General features: G+C 41.5%; 1 protein-coding gene across 6 annotated transcripts in view; it reads left to right on the top strand.

Moving 5' to 3' along the window:
* Positions 1-12,180, top strand: part of tle3b (TLE family member 3, transcriptional corepressor b) — a 40,770-nt gene extending 28,590 nt beyond the window's left edge. For 2 of the 6 annotated variants that reach the window (XM_052138982.1, XM_052138990.1), the window contains 14 exons: positions 1,824-2,028; positions 2,186-2,202; positions 5,313-5,432; positions 5,544-5,594; positions 5,683-5,835; positions 6,260-6,392; positions 6,730-6,908; positions 7,480-7,556; positions 7,755-8,004; positions 8,770-9,017; positions 9,122-9,269; positions 9,387-9,537; positions 10,027-10,103; positions 10,612-12,180. In XM_052138982.1, the coding sequence (XP_051994942.1) occupies positions 1,824-2,028; positions 2,186-2,202; positions 5,313-5,432; positions 5,544-5,594; positions 5,683-5,835; positions 6,260-6,392; positions 6,730-6,908; positions 7,480-7,556; positions 7,755-8,004; positions 8,770-9,017; positions 9,122-9,269; positions 9,387-9,537; positions 10,027-10,103; positions 10,612-10,719 (1,917 nt within the window). In that variant the 3' untranslated portion in view covers positions 10,720-12,180. The remainder of the gene's footprint in view (positions 1-1,823; positions 2,029-2,185; positions 2,203-5,312; positions 5,433-5,543; positions 5,595-5,682; positions 5,836-6,259; positions 6,393-6,729; positions 6,909-7,479; positions 7,557-7,754; positions 8,005-8,769; positions 9,018-9,121; positions 9,270-9,386; positions 9,538-10,026; positions 10,104-10,611) is intronic. The other 4 variants (XM_052139014.1, XM_052139006.1, XM_052139022.1 and 1 more) reach the window with 3 other exon arrangements.
* Positions 12,181-18,518: the final 6,338 nt, after the last annotated feature.

The raw sequence follows: 18,518 nt of genomic DNA, 5'->3' as shown, positions 1-18,518 counted from the left end.
GCAGACTAACAGGTCTTTGAGGGTCAGAATTCTAGCTGTATCATACAAATAAATAGTTAAAAAAATCATACATTGTGATTTCTGGATTTTTTTTTTTAGATTATGTCTCTCACAGTGGACATGAACCTACGATGACAATTTCAGACCCCTCCATGATTTCCAAGTGGGAGAACTTGCAAAATAGCAGGGTGTTCAAATACTTATTTTCCTCACTGTAAATACATTTTAGGGTCAAGGTGAACATCTATACACATATATAGGCTATAAAGTGAACCTGCAGAGGTTGCATTCACAAAGCATGTTAAGCGCTTAAGCTGTGTACACACTGCCAGCGGCATTGCGACACCATCCCATTCATTTTCAATGAGAGCACAGCAACTTCCGGCGACACGAGCTGTCTTGGCCGTTGGAAACCAGATGTGGGCGTGTCCAGTGACGCAACAAAGTTGAAAGTTTAACTTTATTCAAATGAAGAGCGACTTAGGGGAGCGACAGCCAATAGGAGAGAAGATGGTAGAGCTCACGTGATCCTTCCCTCTCTCTCAGCTCCTGCTGTAATGGAAAGATCAGGGGACTCCGCCTCTGCAGCAGCTCATCAAACTGGGTCCTGTCAAGCCTGAAGTACTGCCTGCAGCTCCTGCACCAGCCAGTGGTACTCACCGTGCTGACTCCGAGAAGTTGAATGGATTTGTGGACCAGACAGACCGGCGTTTGCGTTTTCGCCGTAGATAAACAGGCGCTGTTTACACACACACACCGATCAGCCACAAAATTAAAACCACCTGCCTAATGTTGTGTAGGTCCCCCTGGTGCTGCCAAAACGGCACCAACCCGCATCTCAGAATAGCATTATGAGATGTTATTCTTCTCACCAAAGTTGTACAGAGCAGTTATAAGAGTTAGACTTTGACAGTTCAAAACCAGACTGGCAATTCTGTTGACCTCTCTTATCAACAAGGCATTTCGATCCGCAGAACTGCCCATCACTGTATGTTGTTGTTTTTGGCATCATTCAAAGTAAATTCTTGAGACTGTTGTGCATAAAAATGCCAGGACATCAGCAGTTACAGAAATACTCAAACCAGCCCACCAACAATCATCAATGCGATTTTATCTAATCAGCCAATCGTGTGGCTGCAGTGCATAAAATCAAGCAGATACAGGTCAGGAGCCTCAGTTAATGTTCACATCAACCATCAGAATGGGGAAAAAATGCAATCTCAGGGATTTGGACCTTGGCACGATTGTTGGTGCCAGATGGGCTGTTTTGAGGATATACAGTTCAAGAAAATACAATAATTTAAAATATAATTTGTTAATGGAATACATGGATTTGTAAATTATAATTAAAAAATAAAATAAATAATGATAAAATATAATTTTTCAAATTATTGTTTTCATAATGTACCTAGTTAAAAGGTCCCCGGTGTAATTAACAGCATTAAATGATAATTATTTTTTTATGCAAGCAAAATAAAACTGAAATATATAAATTTATTTAGGATCTAGAGCTTTTGAATTGGAATAAAATTGGAAAATCTTTATCAATACCCATACTTATGTGGTTTCTAAAGAGAAGTGCATATGCTTAGAAGAGTGTAGTATGTGTCAGAGTGAGCTGTTCCTGCTAAGCTCAGGGAAGACGTGTCTTGCAAAGAGCGTCCTGCTTTGATCCAGCCACTAATGGCGGTGTTAAGGTGCTAATGTTCCTTCCTCTTTGTGCAACCTGTTGGAGAGGGGCTTAACCAGTCGTTGTCATTCAGCATTTGCTGTCTGTATGCCTTTTCCCTCCAACCCACTTGATATACATTTTGTGTTGACAGCAGCAGCAGCTCCAGGCTCAGCACCTTTCCCATGCTGCCCATGGACCCCCAGTCCAATTGCCACCTCACCCCTCAGGGCTTCAGCCCCCTGGCATCCCTCCAGTCACAGGTGCAGGGTCAGGCCTTCTGGCTCTTGGAGCTCTGGGCAGCCAGGCACACCTGCCAGTCAAAGATGAGAAGAACCACCATGACTTGGAACACAGAGGTAAGACACACATTCTCTGCCTATACAATGAAACCAAAGTAATCATAACAGCATACAGAATGCGCATGCTTTGGTAGGAAACTAAATGTAAATGCTGACTTTGTTTTTCTTTCTCTCTTTTTCTTTTATCAACTTCATTGTTCTCCATTGGCTAAAGAGCGGGAGTCCAGCACAGTAAGTTCTGTCAGGTTTTCACTCTTTCAATCTGTCTGACTTTGACTTTTATGTCTTGACGTTTGATGAGGATGGAACGCTGTGGCACGTTAACAGTGTGAGGAGAGCAGCATTAGTGCACGCTAAGCCTTTTAAATAAAATAATGAAAAGAGAAGCCTGCCGTATAATCCTACTTTTAATCCAGGTAAAAAATGTGCAAAGGCGCAGGCCAGGGATTAGCAGCACTATAATTTCATCACAATTAAAAAAGAATTTGACTCTCTGTCTTAAAGGATTTGTCCTTACCCACTCTATGTCGGAGGCTCCTGGCCCAGAAAAACTGTACTCATTCAACCTTATCTCATTCCCCCCTCCTGTTGCTCCTTGTGCCTTTTTCTTCTGTTTTGTTAACTGCTCTATCACCCTTTCCTTTGGCTGTTTGTCTCTCTCTCTCTGTCCTTCTGTGCATATCTCTTGTCTTGATAATGTTGTGGTTTTCATATAACCATTTAACGCTTCTGTCTCCCTATCTCCCAAATGCTGGATTGCCCTATTTTGCCTCTTAAACTGGAAATACAGAAATGTGTGTGTGTGGTGAATAGGGAAGCATTGTGAATGGGTGCAGTCATGCCTGCAGAAATCAGACTCTGCTGCTGATTAGCGCTTTGTGTTGCAGCGGCCATCCTGCTCTTTGCCCGCCAGCACTTCCTGTTGTCACGGGTCATCTGATAGCACTGCGCTGACTTTGCTTATTGAGTCACATTAAGCCTGTCTTAAAAGGTCAGCCTATTAAACCCACTGCAGAGCAGCTGAGACGTACATACTTGCTTGTCCTCTGTCAGACTGACAGAGCAGTCTAGGTCTATTTATTTCTTTTGGTAGCATAAGGCTGAAAAGAAGTGGACTGCTTAGCACTGACAAAGGCAACACTGAGTGTTTGTGAGTGGGGTTTAAGCTGCTGGCTTTCCTTTTGAGTTCCTTCTGCCTGGAGATCATTTCCTTTGGCCAAGCCACATCCTCTTTTTCATCCATCTCTCTTTCTGTCTCTGCATGAATAGAGGTTTGTCAGTCAGAGTGAGAGTGTGGGCTTGGCACTGAGATCATGCCCTGGCAGTGCCACACTTTCTGGCCCAGATCTGCTGCCCTCCTTCCCAGCCGTGCTAACATGGAGCGCCACTCAGCCACTGCCATTCTGAACATGGCAGCAACTCCTTCCTCTCCTTTCCTGTCTTTTTAGCAATGTTCAGACTTCCAGTCCAATTTCATATTTGTGTATCCAATCTTCATAATTGACTGTCTGCACTGGGTATCGCAACTGATTAGATTTGATTTGTGTTCCCCGTGGCTTTTTTTCTTCTGGCAAATCTGCATTGGTTGCTATAGCAATGACGTTGCGTCAGTATGCACAAAACAACATGGAACTTTTAGCTTATATCATGGCAATGTGTAGCTGCGGCACCGGACTACTCCATGTGAGACCATGACCGAGGAGGAGGTGGTTATACTTGTGCTTTATTTCATGCTGCCATCTCTGCTGGTATCATATTTCAAAGCAGTGTGTGGCCCAGTCAGACTACCAGTGACTGGTGGACTCGTGTGGTAGCCACTTTTGACGAAACAATGTGGCTGTTGAACTTCAGAATGCACAAGATATTCTCTGCTAGGCCTACACTCCTCCACCTCATCTTATTTCTTCCACCACTGATTGCATGTTTCCTGCAACAATATGTGACACATAACATGTCTTTACGTAGCATTAAAAAGTGACACTTGAGATCTGATCAGAGCGTTCCGACTGAAACAGATCTCCTGAAATATGATTTGCATAGGATTTCAAACCATATATGATTGTAGCTTACAACTGATTTGTAAAAAATATTTAATAATATTTAATGTTTTTTTTATTTATATATTTTGCTGTTCAGACTTGCTAAATATGATTGGATTTCAATCGAGTATGCACAAAAATCAAATTTGGACTGAAAGACTGAACACCTTAGTCTGTTCCGCAATCATTCTGTGCCTCTCAGTGCTGCTTTGATTTTCTCCCACTGTACCTACATACACTTTCTCAATCCAAGTACACACCCCTCCTTTCCCTCTTCCCTACTCCCTATTCTTTTTGCGGTGAAAACAAAGTACAATAAAGGCAGTGAGCAGTCTTTGCTTTGGGCCAAGGAGAAAGGGTGACATGCACATACACACTCTCTCTCCCTGAGATTTCCACAGATTCTGTTCAGGCCCACTAGTTGTAGAGAAAAGGGTGGCTGTTTGCAGTGTTTTAGTTGGGGGGCATGTGTGGGAGGGTAGGAAAACATGCTGTCGTCTGGCTGGTTAACTCTCGGGGCGAGGGGGCCATTTATTCTTGTCTACTGTTTGCGTTTCACTGTGTTATTCTCTCTCCCTTTCCGTGAGGCAGGGATCAGTTTTCGCCTGACCCTGCTGTCCAGTTTGGCGCATTTGTGTTGTGTAATGCTCCGTGCAGGTTGCCCAGGGCTGCGGAGTTTGGCCAGACTGTTTGAAGTGTAGTGTGGTCAGGCATCACTCTTCAGGGTTAGTTTGCTCAGCTGTCCTGCCTGCTTTGCTTCACAGGACCTGGGCTTGCTTGTTTGGCAGGCCTGCGTTTCCCCTCTCTTCTATGCCAGGGAGTTTGGGGTGATCTAACAGGACTTGGGGCTTAACCCCCTCACTACTCCGTTTACCTTTGTACAAGGGAGGAATTTACACACAGGGTTTGATCAAAGCCACCGGTGGCCCCTTGTTGCCTTTTGATATTTGTGTTTGTGCTGCTGAAGGCCCTGTTTATCCAGAGCATAGCTGATTGTCTACAACTAATGAGCTGAACCCAAAGTTGACTATTACATTATACCGGGGGAGAATATCTTACCTGGAGTGTTTGTTTAAAATGTAATTAACCTATTATACGCATGCCAGATGGCATTTGGGGTTTTTCTCTATTTGTGTTTCTAGTTTGTGGCGAAAATCCTGAATTACTGATAAAATGCAAGTTGGAAAATTTACATATTTTTTAAATGTAACATTATTTTGTCATATTGTATTGTGCAGGTGCACAGATTTTTTATCTGTGATTGTGCACTGATCAACTGTCTTTTTCTTTCTGTTGTGGCAGAATAATTCTGTATCACCGTCAGACAGCCTGAGGGCCAGTGAAAAACACAGAGGTTCATCTGAATACAGTCTGGACCCAAAGAAACGCAGAGTGGAGGAAAAAGACAACATGAGCAGATATGTAAGCATCTGTCTGCCATATTCCACTGCTATATCTATGCTACTGTAGAAACACCCACCCCTCAAAATCTCACATTTTGTTGAATCACTCAACTGTATTACTATGCTACAGGATAGTGATGGTGACAAAAGTGATGATCTGGTCGTAGATGTGTCTAATGAGGTAAAAACTAACATGTCCATTTTCCCATTTTTGGTTGGAGAATAACTTTTACTTCGAATGTGACTGACTTTTCGCTTTGCCATTGTAGGATCCAGCCACCCCAAGGGGCAGCCCGTCTCACTCTCCCCCTGAGAATGGACTTGATAAGGCTAGAGCACTGAAGAAAGATGCTCCCAACAGCCCAGCCTCTGTGGCCTCCTCTGGGAGCACCCCCTCTTCGAAAGTGAAGGACCACCCACATGTAAGTATCAGGGAAATGGAGGATAAGTGTTGCTTGAGTTGGATGGGTATTTGTGGTGTAAAGTCCTGCACATTTACAGGCCCCTTCATCTATAAAAGCTGTGGAATAAATGTCAGTTTGAAGAGTAACATGAACACATCAGCTACTTTCAGACAAATGGCAGCTGAGCTGCTAGCCTTGGCTAATATCTCAATGTGCTTAGCTAGCCTCAGAAGGGAAGAGGAGAAAAGAGGGAGTGATTAAAGATCAGTGCGAGGATGAGGTGTCTGGCAAGGGTTCGGTCTGATGTTTAGCTTTATCCTCCTCAGCTATAATGAGCTGTCAGTGTTTGACTGGATTATTGTGAGAGAGCTCTCTGGATTTGAGCATTTGTGGTATGTAGCTTTAGCTCTATTAATTCCATCGCTGTTCCTTCATCTTTCAGAACGACAAGTCCTCAACCCCAGGTTTGAAATCCAACACCCCAACCCCACGCAATGACGCTCCCACCCCAGGAACCAGCAACACCCCTGGGCTCAGGCCCATACCTGGAAAGCCACCTGGCATGGAGGCACTGGGTAAGAATGCTCACACACGTGCACGGTCACACCCAATGCGACTTATTTAATGAGATTGTGCCTGAAAAGGTTTTGGATTTCTTATCATATATTAATCTTAAAAAAAATATTGTATAATATGACTTGCTATTTATATTTGTTTTGTTTTTATTGTATTTATATGATATTTGTTTTTTGTAATTGAATTCTTGCCATGAAAATAGCTTTGATCGCTGACATGGCATAAAATAAAATGTACTACTACTCACACCCAATTCAGATCACAAAGGATTACTCATACTATCGGTGTGTGCGCATATAGGTGTGGCTTTTTAACATCTTCTCTCCATCTTCCCAGCAGCACCTGCCCTGCGTACGCCATTGTCGATTGCGGCACAATACGGGGCTCCATTCGCAATGATGGGTCACCACCCAGAGATGAATGGCTCATTGACCAGTCCAGGAGTTTACCCCGGCCTACACATCTCCCCACAGATGAGCGTCGCTGCTGCTGCTGCCTATGGACGCTCACCTATGGTTATTCCCTTGTCATTATGTTCCATGTTTACATAAACATTCATAAAGGGTGCAGCACATAATTGCATTAAGAATTATACATGGACATTTTCAGAAGCTTGTTTTTCTTCTTGTTCCAGTTCTCTCTCTTCTCTGTTCCTTCCTCCCCTGCCCTGTTCCTCTAATCATCCAGTGTGGCCCTAAATGGCTCTCCTTTGAAGCTCAGGGGCTAGCTTAGCAGGCATCCTCTGTTGTGATAGCGTTCCGGTTAAATATTACTTTAAATATTACTTTTTGCCTTTTTCTACATTTGTTCTGCACCTCTGTGTTGGGAATGGGAAATAACACTGTTGGCTGGGGGTCTCTTTAAAAAAAAAAAAAAAAAGCTTTAGAGGAGAGAAAGCACTAGTGAACAAGCTCTCAACTAGAATTTTAAAGACTATTACAATTGAGCTTATACAGAGCACATTAGACTATATCAGATCAGTTTTCTGTTTAGAAAGCCCTTAAAATGTTTGCAGCTGATGTGTTTTTTTTCACTGCTAAATGATTTATGTTTAAATGTACTCCTATTTTTTATTTTTTTTTATAGGCGGGCTTTGATCCTCATCCCCATATGCGTGCTCCGGGTCTGCCAGCAAGTCTGACCTCTATACCTGGTGGAAAACCGTGAGTTTTGCAATTAAACTTTATTTAGCTAGTATAGGAGAAATTAATCCATCGCTTCCCATGTAAATTTAAATGTGAAACATGATGACGCACCGCTACCAGATCCAAAAGTTTTTTTTTTTTTTTTTAAAGGACCCTTAAAATGAAATGAAAGCCTTTATGTAATATTTTCATTTTTTTGCATGTCCTGATGCATAGGGCCTACTCCTTCCACGTTAGCGCTGATGGCCAGATGCAGCCAGTACCTTTCCCTCCAGACGCTCTGATTGGACCAGGAATACCTCGTCATGCCCGTCAGATCAACACACTCAGCCACGGCGAAGTGGTGTGTGCCGTAACCATTAGCAACCCCACACGGCACGTCTACACTGGTGGCAAGGGCTGCGTGAAGATCTGGGATATTAGTCAGCCCGGCAGCAAGAGCCCAGTCTCACAGCTGGACTGCCTGGTAAAGATTGGTGCTGTCTAATCAGTCAGCACAAATTACCTGATTGTTTTTTGACTGATCCATTCTAAAGTACAAATCAGCTCCCTTGTTTTTTTGTTTTTTTTTATACATTTCTATTTTTAATCATTGAACCTCCCTTGAATCCCTTACTAAATAAATTGTAAATCTGTATGTCTAGTTATTGTGGGGGGAAAGTATTATGGCTCTCTGTTACTACCCCGCCCCCCCCATAGCACGCTGTGTAGCACTGTTACTTTGTCATAGTGCAGAAATGTCTGTTTATTTGATGAGCTGTTATTTGTCCATTTATAAAGTGATTTAATTTGTCTGAAAGCCTGGAGTTATTGATCTCCCTCAGGAACAGATCTAGAATTCTCCTGCTAATTTGAAAATGTGCTTCATCATGGTGCTGCAACTGAAAACCCTTAAAAGCATTTCCCTCTCATTTACTATTCTGTGCCATCTTATCGGCCACCTCTCCTCCTCGTGTAACCTTCAAAAACACAGGTTAGACAGGATTAAGAGAGCCAGATCAAATAACAGGGGGCTGAATGGCTGTTTCAATCTTGCCATTTTGATAGGTTCACCTCTTCAGTCTGATTGTTGAGGGCTAGAGAAAACCTGGCATGTAAAATTGTAAACTCTTGTAAATAAATAATTTCAATAAAATAAATGTTATTCAAGTATTCTTGTATAATAAAATGCAATGTTTTGTTCTGTGTATTTCAAAAATCGTTTTTCTGGAAAAGCTTTATTTCTCTTCAGAACAGGGATAACTACATCCGTTCCTGTAAGCTTCTTCCGGATGGTCGTACTCTGATCGTTGGAGGAGAAGCCAGCACTCTGACCATATGGGATCTGGCCTCTCAGACTCCTCGTATCAAAGCCGAGCTCACTTCTTCTGCCCCGGCCTGCTATGCACTAGCAATCAGCCCTGATGCCAAGGTCTGCTTCTCCTGCTGCAGTGATGGAAATATTGCGGTCTGGGACCTCCATAACCAAACTCTTGTCAGGTAGCAAGCAGACCAGGGGATTCTGTATGGAATAGTGTCTCTTTGTGAAGAGATGTTTACAGTGTGCTTGCGTGATATAAAGCCATTAGTATGTGTGTCTGTAGGCAATTTCAGGGACATACAGATGGGGCCAGCTGTATAGACATTTCACATGATGGCACCAAATTGTGGACTGGTGGTCTGGACAACACTGTACGGTCCTGGGACCTGAGAGAAGGGCGACAGCTCCAGCAGCATGACTTCACTTCACAGGTAAACTTCAAACATGTATACACTGGGCCTGCTCTTTACCAGCCCTGCAGGCACTTGACTTTTATTAAAAAGTCCCCTTTAGATCAGCTTGTGAGATGAATTTGTTCTGCTCTGTAGATCTTCTCTCTAGGCTACTGTCCGACGGGCGAGTGGCTGGCTGTCGGAATGGAAAGCAGTAATGTGGAAGTGCTTCATCACACCAAGCCTGACAAGTACCAGCTGCACCTGCATGAGAGCTGCGTCCTCTCCCTCAAATTTGCCTACTGTGGTAATACACTTACCTTATCTATGTATAGTGCATACCTGAGAATTAAGAGATTTTAAATTTGATGTACAATATACACTCACTGAGCACCTTTTAAGAATACCTGAACACCTACTTAATCATGCTATTATCTAAACGGCCAGTTGTGTGGCTCAGGAGCTACCATTAATATTCACATTAACCATCAGAATGGGAGAACATTTTTTATCTCAGTGATTCTGACTGTGACTGTATGATCGTTGGTGTCAGACGTGCTGGTTTGAGTGTTTCTGTAACTGCTTATCTCAGTTATACAAAGTACTTTTGGTTCAGTATTCAAGAGTGTTTTTCCATTTGTGTGGCCAGGTTGCACTTTGTACCCCCCTCTCCCCCTCCCCCCACTCTATGGCCCACTCTACTTCCAAATAAGTTGGGTTGTTGTGAGTCAAGTCATTTAGATCAACCTTGACTCTGTACCCATTAGTGCATGTGTGTTTGTTCCATTTCCTAAAGGTAAATGGTTTGTGAGCACTGGGAAGGACAATCTCTTGAATGCCTGGAGGACTCCCTATGGTGCCAGCATTTTCCAGGTATGTCGGTCAATATCTCATTCCCTCCCCCTTGCTAAGAACATGCTGGAGAGGTACTCGAAAAAGCCACAGACAAAATGACTGTAGGGATGTGTGACACTGGATTCTCTGTTCAGGCTTTCATTGGGGCTTTTAGCGCTGTCATAATAGGATCTTTGAGTAATTGCTTTAATTTAGCTGTGGATATGCAGCTGAGCTGAAAATGGGCTATTAGAACACAGTGTCTTTTTGTGGTATAGATGGGAAAACCTTTGCAAGTTAATCGTTTAGTGTAAGTTTTACATGAAGCAAGCCCTTACCTATTCAATACAGTATAAGTCATACAAAAACTACCCATCAGTCATGGTCTATTTATTTACTAAATCACCCATTTGCCACTCTCAGAGTGACTTTAATGTTTAAGAGTTAATATTAAGAAAGTAATAATGTTGACAAGTTGGTGGGTAGGTTATGGTTTCATTGAGTCTGTCTTTGTCAACTGATAATTTTCCTATTACTTCCTCCTCAGTCAAAGGAGTCATCCTCTGTCCTGAGCTGTGACATCTCTGCGGATGATAAATACATTGTGACAGGATCTGGAGACAAAAAAGCCACGGTGTATGAAGTGATATACTAAATTTACAGACCTTCAACTGTAGCTTCACCAGATTGAGAAACCTGTGAATGGAATTTCTCTTTGGGCCTGATTTTAAATGGATTAAAGGGGTCACTCCTCCAACTTTCCTAAAAGATCTCTATAGTAGGAACCCAGCTTAGGGATTGGTTGGTCCACTTCAGATCGGAACCAGATGGGGTTTTTTTCCCCTCACACTTGGACTCTTACAGCAGTCGAGCAGTCCTCTACAGATCCAACTGGAAACATTAAACAAATGTCTCAAGGACTTCCTGCCGGAACTAATATAGTAAATATTGTCATGCCTTGCTTTTGGTCTGCTCGTGGGATTGTGTGTGCCTATTCCTCCCTGGTATTTTTGTTCTTTTTTCCCCCTCCTCTAACAAAAGTGAACAATCTGTGATGTAATTTGAAGCAGTGCTTCAATTTTAGTCTCCTGCTCCCTGGACTATTTGTTAAAAAGTGTATATATGGAGTGAAGACATTTTATAAATATATATTATTCTATATATTTCCATGTCCTGATATACTTGTGATGGGTTTCTTTGTCCTCATGTCTTTAATGCTTGATGAATGTAGATTAGGACACTTTTTAATTTTTATTTTGTAAGCGCACTCTCTGGGCCGGCCATTCACTCAAAGTCAGAAATTGCTTGTGTGAAAAAACCTTCCTGTTTCAGAATAATCTTAGGAGACATTCTCCATGTTTAGTAATTATTTTTGTTTGAGCATATGTGCTTTTTTGGAAATGGGATCAAACTGGAAGTCAGAATACGTCAGAACTCCTTTCGTGAAATGCAAGAAACATCCCAGAGGAGAGTGAGGATTCGTTTGTAAATTGACTGCGATATTAAACTTGGAGAATAACTAACTGTACTACTTGTCTGTGCCCTTGGCCTTGTGTGGTGTCTTGTTGGAATGAGGAATTCAGATTACAAAGTGTGATTGTAACATGCTGATTCGGCATGGATTGTATGCCATAATGAGCAATTTGCCAACTGAAATGGGATATGACTCACCCAGATGATTGACAGCTTAACTCTACTGTAGAGCGCCCCACCTTAATGAGCCTGTAGCCTTGTTTTCGGGCCTTGTCACAGATTTATGTAAACCTTTTTTTGTGAGGGATCAGTGTCGAAAGGAGGTTTGTTTCTGTGCAAATTGAGCCAGTGTACGGATTAATATTTTCATGGCTTGCACTTTGACTTTAGTAATGTGGAAGCACAGTGCTCAGAGCGAGGAAAGAAGAGAGCAGCTTTTTAAACTCGTTCCAGGCTATCTAATGGTGTGTAAATCTGGACTGTGTGAACTGGACTGGCCCCTGCATATCTCTGCTTCATGGGCCATAGCAGAACTCATGTTGGTAAATGCTGTCTTCAATACAGCCTGCCTTTTTCAATTTCTCAACTTCACACCAAAGTATGTAGCAAACTGTCAGCACTGATCATGTACAGTTGTTAATAACTCAATAAACTTTTTTTTTTTTTTTTTTTGTCGAAAAATGTCATTTGAATGTTTGTTTAATTGGTCAGTGAATGCTTTTTGAAATTATGTTGATGTTTGCAGGATTTGAATTAGACAATAATGCAGTTGGGTGTGTCTGTCATTGTTAACTCCATGTGTTTTAAATATGGAGATTAGTGAGCATTAACAGTGGAGCTGTCTTGTAGATGTTCCCTCATTGTGTCAAGCTGCTGAAAGACATGTAGTGTGTATGTGTGTGAAAGAGAGACAGACATGGTTCTGCTGTGTCACCCCTTCTAGAAGATGATAATAGATTAACTAATTCCAGCCTAGAGAAATTAAACTTGTGCTTCCCAAGTTTTCATTTCCAGATGGCATGGCTATTAGTTTAAACCAAATAGCTCTTGTGTAAATGTTTCACATGATCATTAGTTTTGATCTTAAGAGTTATCCTGAGGGGCCTGGGTAGCTCAGCGAGTACTGACACTGACTACCACCCCTGGAGTCACAAGTCACCAGGGTGTGCTGAGTGACTCCAGCCAGGTCTCTCAAGCATCCAAATTGGCCTGGTTGCTAGGGAGGGTAGGGTCACATGGAGTAACCTCCTTGTGGTCACGATTAGGGGTTTTCGCTCTCAATGGGGTGCATGGTAAGTTGTGTGTGGATCGTGGAGAGTAGCATGAGCCTCCACATGTGAGTCTTTGCGGTGTCATGCACAGCGAGCCATGTGATAAAATGCATGGATTGACAATCTCAGAAGTGGAGACAATTGAGACTTGTTCTCCACCACCCGGATTGAGGTGAGTAACCACGCCACCACAAGGACCGAGGGAAGTAGTGGGAATTGGGCATTCCAAATTGGGAGAAAAGGATATATATATATATATATATATATATATGTGTTATGCTACACCCCTTTCATTGTGTGCTTCAAGTATATGTGAGAAGAATTGATAGGAAACTAGTCCAAGCTTAAAAAAAACCTTCCCACAGTCTGATGCAAATTGCAAGGAAAAATGGCAAGTGCTGGCAGAATTTGCCAGTTATTAACTGATTGGCTTTGCCCTTCACAGCATCCAGGAATTGAGGAGACCAGTCCATCTGGAAACAAAGTTGTGTGTATGAGGTTGAAGAAATTAACACTTTTGAAGAATAACAAGTTTTTAGTTCTTCAGTTTAGTGGCATCACATTTTAGATATATTTGATACTCAGAATTTAGTTTGAGCCACTTGATAGAAAACATGAATATACAATTCTGCTCAAAGATATCTAGTTTACTTTGAGTTAGGTCTGTGAAATAATTTGTACTTATTTTGTACAAAAATGGATTAAAAAGTCTATTTACTCAATGAGCACTTTATTAGGAACACATGGTCCAAACAAAGTGCCCGATTAATTCTGCTGTTGTAGCCCATCCACCTCAAGGTTCAATGTTTTGTGCATTCTGAGATGCTATTCTGCTCACTACAGAGTGGTTTCCCGAGTTACCGTAGCCTCTCTGTTAGCTCGAACCAGTCTGACCATCTCTGTTAAATTCTCTCATCAACAAGGTGTTTCCATCTGCATAACCGACGCTCACTGAAACCATTCTGCGTAAACTAGAATCTGTTGTGTGTGTGTGAAAATCCCAGGAGATCAGCAATTGCAGAAATAAACAAACCAGCCCACCTGGCACCAACAATCATGCCACGGTCTAAATAACAGATAACATTTTTATGATAGTTCAATGATTTTATGCATTAGATAATCGCATGAATAAGCAGGTGTACAGGTGTTCATAATAAAGTGCTTAATGAGTGTATGTCTGTGAATTAAGTGTTTTCTGTACAAATGGTTGCGAACGTACACTGCTGTACAATTGTTTTAATTCGTTTTTCCATACAGGTTTGTTATTGAAATATCACAGACAATAGACCTTTATAAATTTTATGCCTTTTTAGTCACATTTACCATTGCACAGTGAAATTTTGCAAGCGAATTAGTAATTTCACTAGAAATCCATGCAATCAGGAGTTTTGCTACGCATATTTAGAGTGAGATACAGTTTTGTTGAACTTTGACACGGGAATTTGTATAATTGACCAATAGCATGTTGCTTGGTTTGGTGGTGGCATCTGTGTGGAGAGGTTACAATATATTTTTTTGTTTTACACTCGCTTCAAATCTGGCCCCACCTTCTTTGCCAGCGAAAATCCACTATTTAGGGGTAAACGTTACAGAGCCTTAATTGGGTGGTTTTTGGCCACAAGCTGGAAACTGCACCAGATTTTATAAAGTCAAAAGTCTGGCAAGGCAAAACTAATAGCAACTAGACTTGGGGTGGAAAGAGTAGAAGTAGATTTAAAAAAAAAAAAAAAAGTTGGGACAGATTATTTATGTTTTCATGAGTGAAATAATTTAGAGAAGTCAGTACTTCTACTCCTTTTGAATCTCTCACGTATTTTGGCACTTAGTGCTACAGGCAACTTTTGAACTCATTTTCACTCTGGCAGGGGCACAGCCCCTACTGCTGATTTAACTGACTAAACCAAGCTGGACTGAACATGGTTTTGCTGTGGGCTAAAGTGTATCAACAGCAGATTTCATGATTCAGCTCTGCTGGACACAGGCAGTACTGATGTACCAGCTATGGAAATGGACAAATGAAACTAGAGTAATTGATTTGGACTAATCTTACCAGATTTCTATTGTCTGCCTCGGTGCTGAATCGGGTGTCGGCATTATCCAGAGGCCTTTAGACCCCCATTTTAGATATTCAATACCACAGCTAATTCAGTTCTGCTGAATACTCTACTTTCAACTCTACTGACAGAGTGCCTTTTAGCACTTGTGACGTGACTGCATACTTTTCTTCTCTCTCCCTTTGTTCCTTGTTCTGTTTCCTCTTGTAGTCTCTCTACCTGTCTTAGCTGGCAGTCCTGCGTTTGATGTTCTTCACAGAAAGAGTGCTTCTGAGGGTGAATGAGAGATGCACTCAAAATCCCAACATACTGATTTTCCTTCATGCTCTTGTTTCACTCTTACTCTCATCTCTTTCATTTCTGTTGTGAAAAAGCTGTATGTAGACAAGGTGTTTTTTTTTATTTTTGTTTTTTCCTAGTTTCACTCTTAATAGGGAGCAGCTGAATAGGTGGAGATTAAAGGGCTATCCTGTTGAGTGGCACTGTTGAAGAGGTAGAGAGAGAGAAGGGTTTCTCTATGAGCAACCAGCAATTTGATACAATCCTCCACTCTTTTCTCTCCTCTGAAGAGCTTTCATCAGGCCTGGACACAAGTGCCCTCTCCACTCAGGCCTCAAATTAGTGCAGGCTTACTGAGCCAGATGAAACAGTAACATCACTCATCCTCTGCTGCTGTATCTCCTCCTGCATGACGAGCATGCTCAGGAATCTTTCCTACGGCTCTTAAGGGGACTCCTACTGAACTGGAGGTGAAATCCACAATCTACAGGAGTTTGTGTGAGAAGATTAGACTCATCCCTGTGATTAGGCACCAAGAGGTTCGGTGTGTAATGTGAGCGTTCATGCATGTGCATTTGGAGTTTCTTGCTGACAGCATGCAGCTGGAAGCTAAGCTAAACATGAAAGTTAATCCATTATTAAAGTTAAAAAATGACATTCCCACCACATCAAAATGCTTTATCTCGAGCGAGTTCACAGTGTAGTGTCTGTGCTCGGTCTGAGTAATACTTAGCCGAATTATAGATCTCAGATGGTATCTATTAAAAAGCTGTAACCACAACACATAAATGTTAGCTGCACAGCTGTTAGCTGTAATATCCACAGACCGATTTAGTACCATTATTGTCCCAGTTTTTAAACAAAGGATTTTGTACAACCCTTTGGTGTTTAGAGGTCTGTAGTCATAAGAGTGGCAATACCTTTAATATTATTGAAAAAGAATACATTCCCATTCCACAAATGTATAATTTATTATATAAATGATTTAGTAGGTCTATTATACAGACTTTATTAAATACACACATGCTCTTGGGCAAGAGTAAAAAATTATGACATTGTTGCAAATGCAAATCCATTTTTAATCATGGACATTTTTTCATGTATTTTAAGAAGAATGTCCTTGAGGATTTAGTATGCGATTAATTATGAAAATGCCTCCCACTGTTTCCTTAACCAGATAAGACACAATACGATTCCAGCATCAAGCAATTTGTCTTTCTACACTGTATACGATATTGCTGTGCAATGTGGAAAAATCCCTGCCAATCAGATTGGTTGTGAGGAATGGAATTTGGACCAATGGGATTTAACAGTGGGCGGGGCTACCTGCTGCGATGCTGCGGAAACCAACAGATGGCCAGAAATCGCTTGTAGGGTTCGACTTCTTGATGGTTAGTACAAACTGACATTAGCCAGAGACCCGTTTATCGCTTTATAGAGTCAAGTTGCGTCTGGTTAGGACGTGATGGCACAGCAGTGCAGGTGAAGCTCTCTTTCAGTAAGGTTTGCCATTTTACTGATTTGTCACCAATATACCCTCTACTGAGAAAAGATGTGACATAACATGTTAATATATATGGCATCTTATTATAATAAATTACACAATTACCTGTGTACTGTATATGTATTTTCTTCAACGTTTTTATGACTGACTGCACCCAAACAAATTTACATCTAGGGCTGGATATGACCAGCCACCTCAGGACACAATATGTATTGCGATACACATCATAATTCGATATATCGCGATACATCACAATATCATGATTCAGTTCGATTTTGTAATTCGAATTGATTAATTTCAATTAATTTGGGTATATTTCAGTTATAATTAAAATTTTGCTTACAGTATGAAATATGTGCTGCTTAGCTAATGCTGTTATTCATTATACAGGGGACCTTCTAACTTGTTAAATTACAGACATACAGTATCAATTTTACAAATTGTATTTTGCCATTCATTTTTCATAATTTTGGTGACATTTTAGCTTTTTTTATATAGTCCATGTATTACATTAATAAACATGATGTATTGAAATTGCATGTACCATATATTCTTACATGTATGTTGTTTACATTCTTAATTTGTACCATTTACAAGTATTTATTTAGATATGTAGTAAGTGCTAAAACTGTGAATCTAGCACCTGTGGCAGGGACTTTGACAGAGGTGTTTGCTTGGTCCATCGCCTTCTTTACAGCATCCATACTACGTGTGATTAGAATTAAATGTTTATTTTGTTGTTTTTAATAAATATCTGACTGTAGAGAACACAAAGTATATTAAGAGAAACATTATTAAATAACAAATGGTTTACTTTTAAACCAACTTTTTTTAGTTAATGATCTGTAAGCATGGGGCTTTATTAGTACTGGTCATTGATTCAAGTAATTTTTTTGACATTTGTGTATAAAGTGTTTTAATTCTACAATATATGGTGTAAAAACGTCTGAGTGCTGCCCTCTTCAGGTTGAACGGTGGCTACTGCAGTTGAATTTTCCTATTGGCTGTTTGCGGTACTTCGTGACGTAAGCGGTGACAGCTGACGTAAGCAGGTTCCAGCTCACCATGCCAGATTCATGTACATGTCGTCTTGCGACCGTTTGAGGAATAATAATAACATAGAGTCTGACAGCAGCTGTCAATTAATCCATCACTACGAGTCTCAGGTGCCCCCCCCCTCCCCCCCGCACTCGGTTCGTTCCCTCTATCCCCGCCGGGGTCTGCCCACTTTTCCAGCATTTTCAAATATTTCTAGTGGGTGGAGTCAGACTCTGAGCAGGTGTTTAGTTACCCTTTAAGTCTATTGAGAGTGGAAATGTATAACTCATCTTGTACAAGCAGACAAGATTAAGGGAAACCTTTCTGCAGTGATCATTAGAATCTCAATATTTTTGCTAAGGTATTAAAGCAACAGTGCCAACCAGGGCTGGACTGGGAAGAAAAATCGGCAGCGAAATGGTGTTCGCTGTCCTTTTCTGCATATCGCTGTTTTGTGCATAAAGCAGCGGCATAATGTTGCTTATCATGGCCCATTCGGCACGTTACGCGGCAGAACCACCGGCCAGCTCGGTTCTCCCGTTGGCCATTCCGCCCCTGATCGACCCTAAAGTGCGGGAAAATTCCCGGTATACCAGATTACCAGTCCAGCCCTGGTGCCAACAAACCATCCAAAGTCCCCGTGAAGTGCCTTGATGAGCTTAGTTTGATTTGGTGTTTTGATGTATTTCATACTGAAACAGGAAGTGGGGGTGGACATGTCAAACAACTCGTCCCATTTTTTAAAATAAGCAATAGGCTTTAGTTTACAGCTACACACAAACCTTTCCACCATGCTGCTCATTTCAGAGCTGCCAACTGGGGAAACTTGAGAAGC

Source organism: Xyrauchen texanus, chromosome 2 (assembly GCF_025860055.1).
Source record: "Xyrauchen texanus isolate HMW12.3.18 chromosome 2, RBS_HiC_50CHRs, whole genome shotgun sequence".
Lineage (NCBI taxonomy): Eukaryota > Metazoa > Chordata > Actinopteri > Cypriniformes > Catostomidae > Xyrauchen > Xyrauchen texanus.
This window is presented reverse-complemented; position numbering and strand designations above follow the sequence as displayed.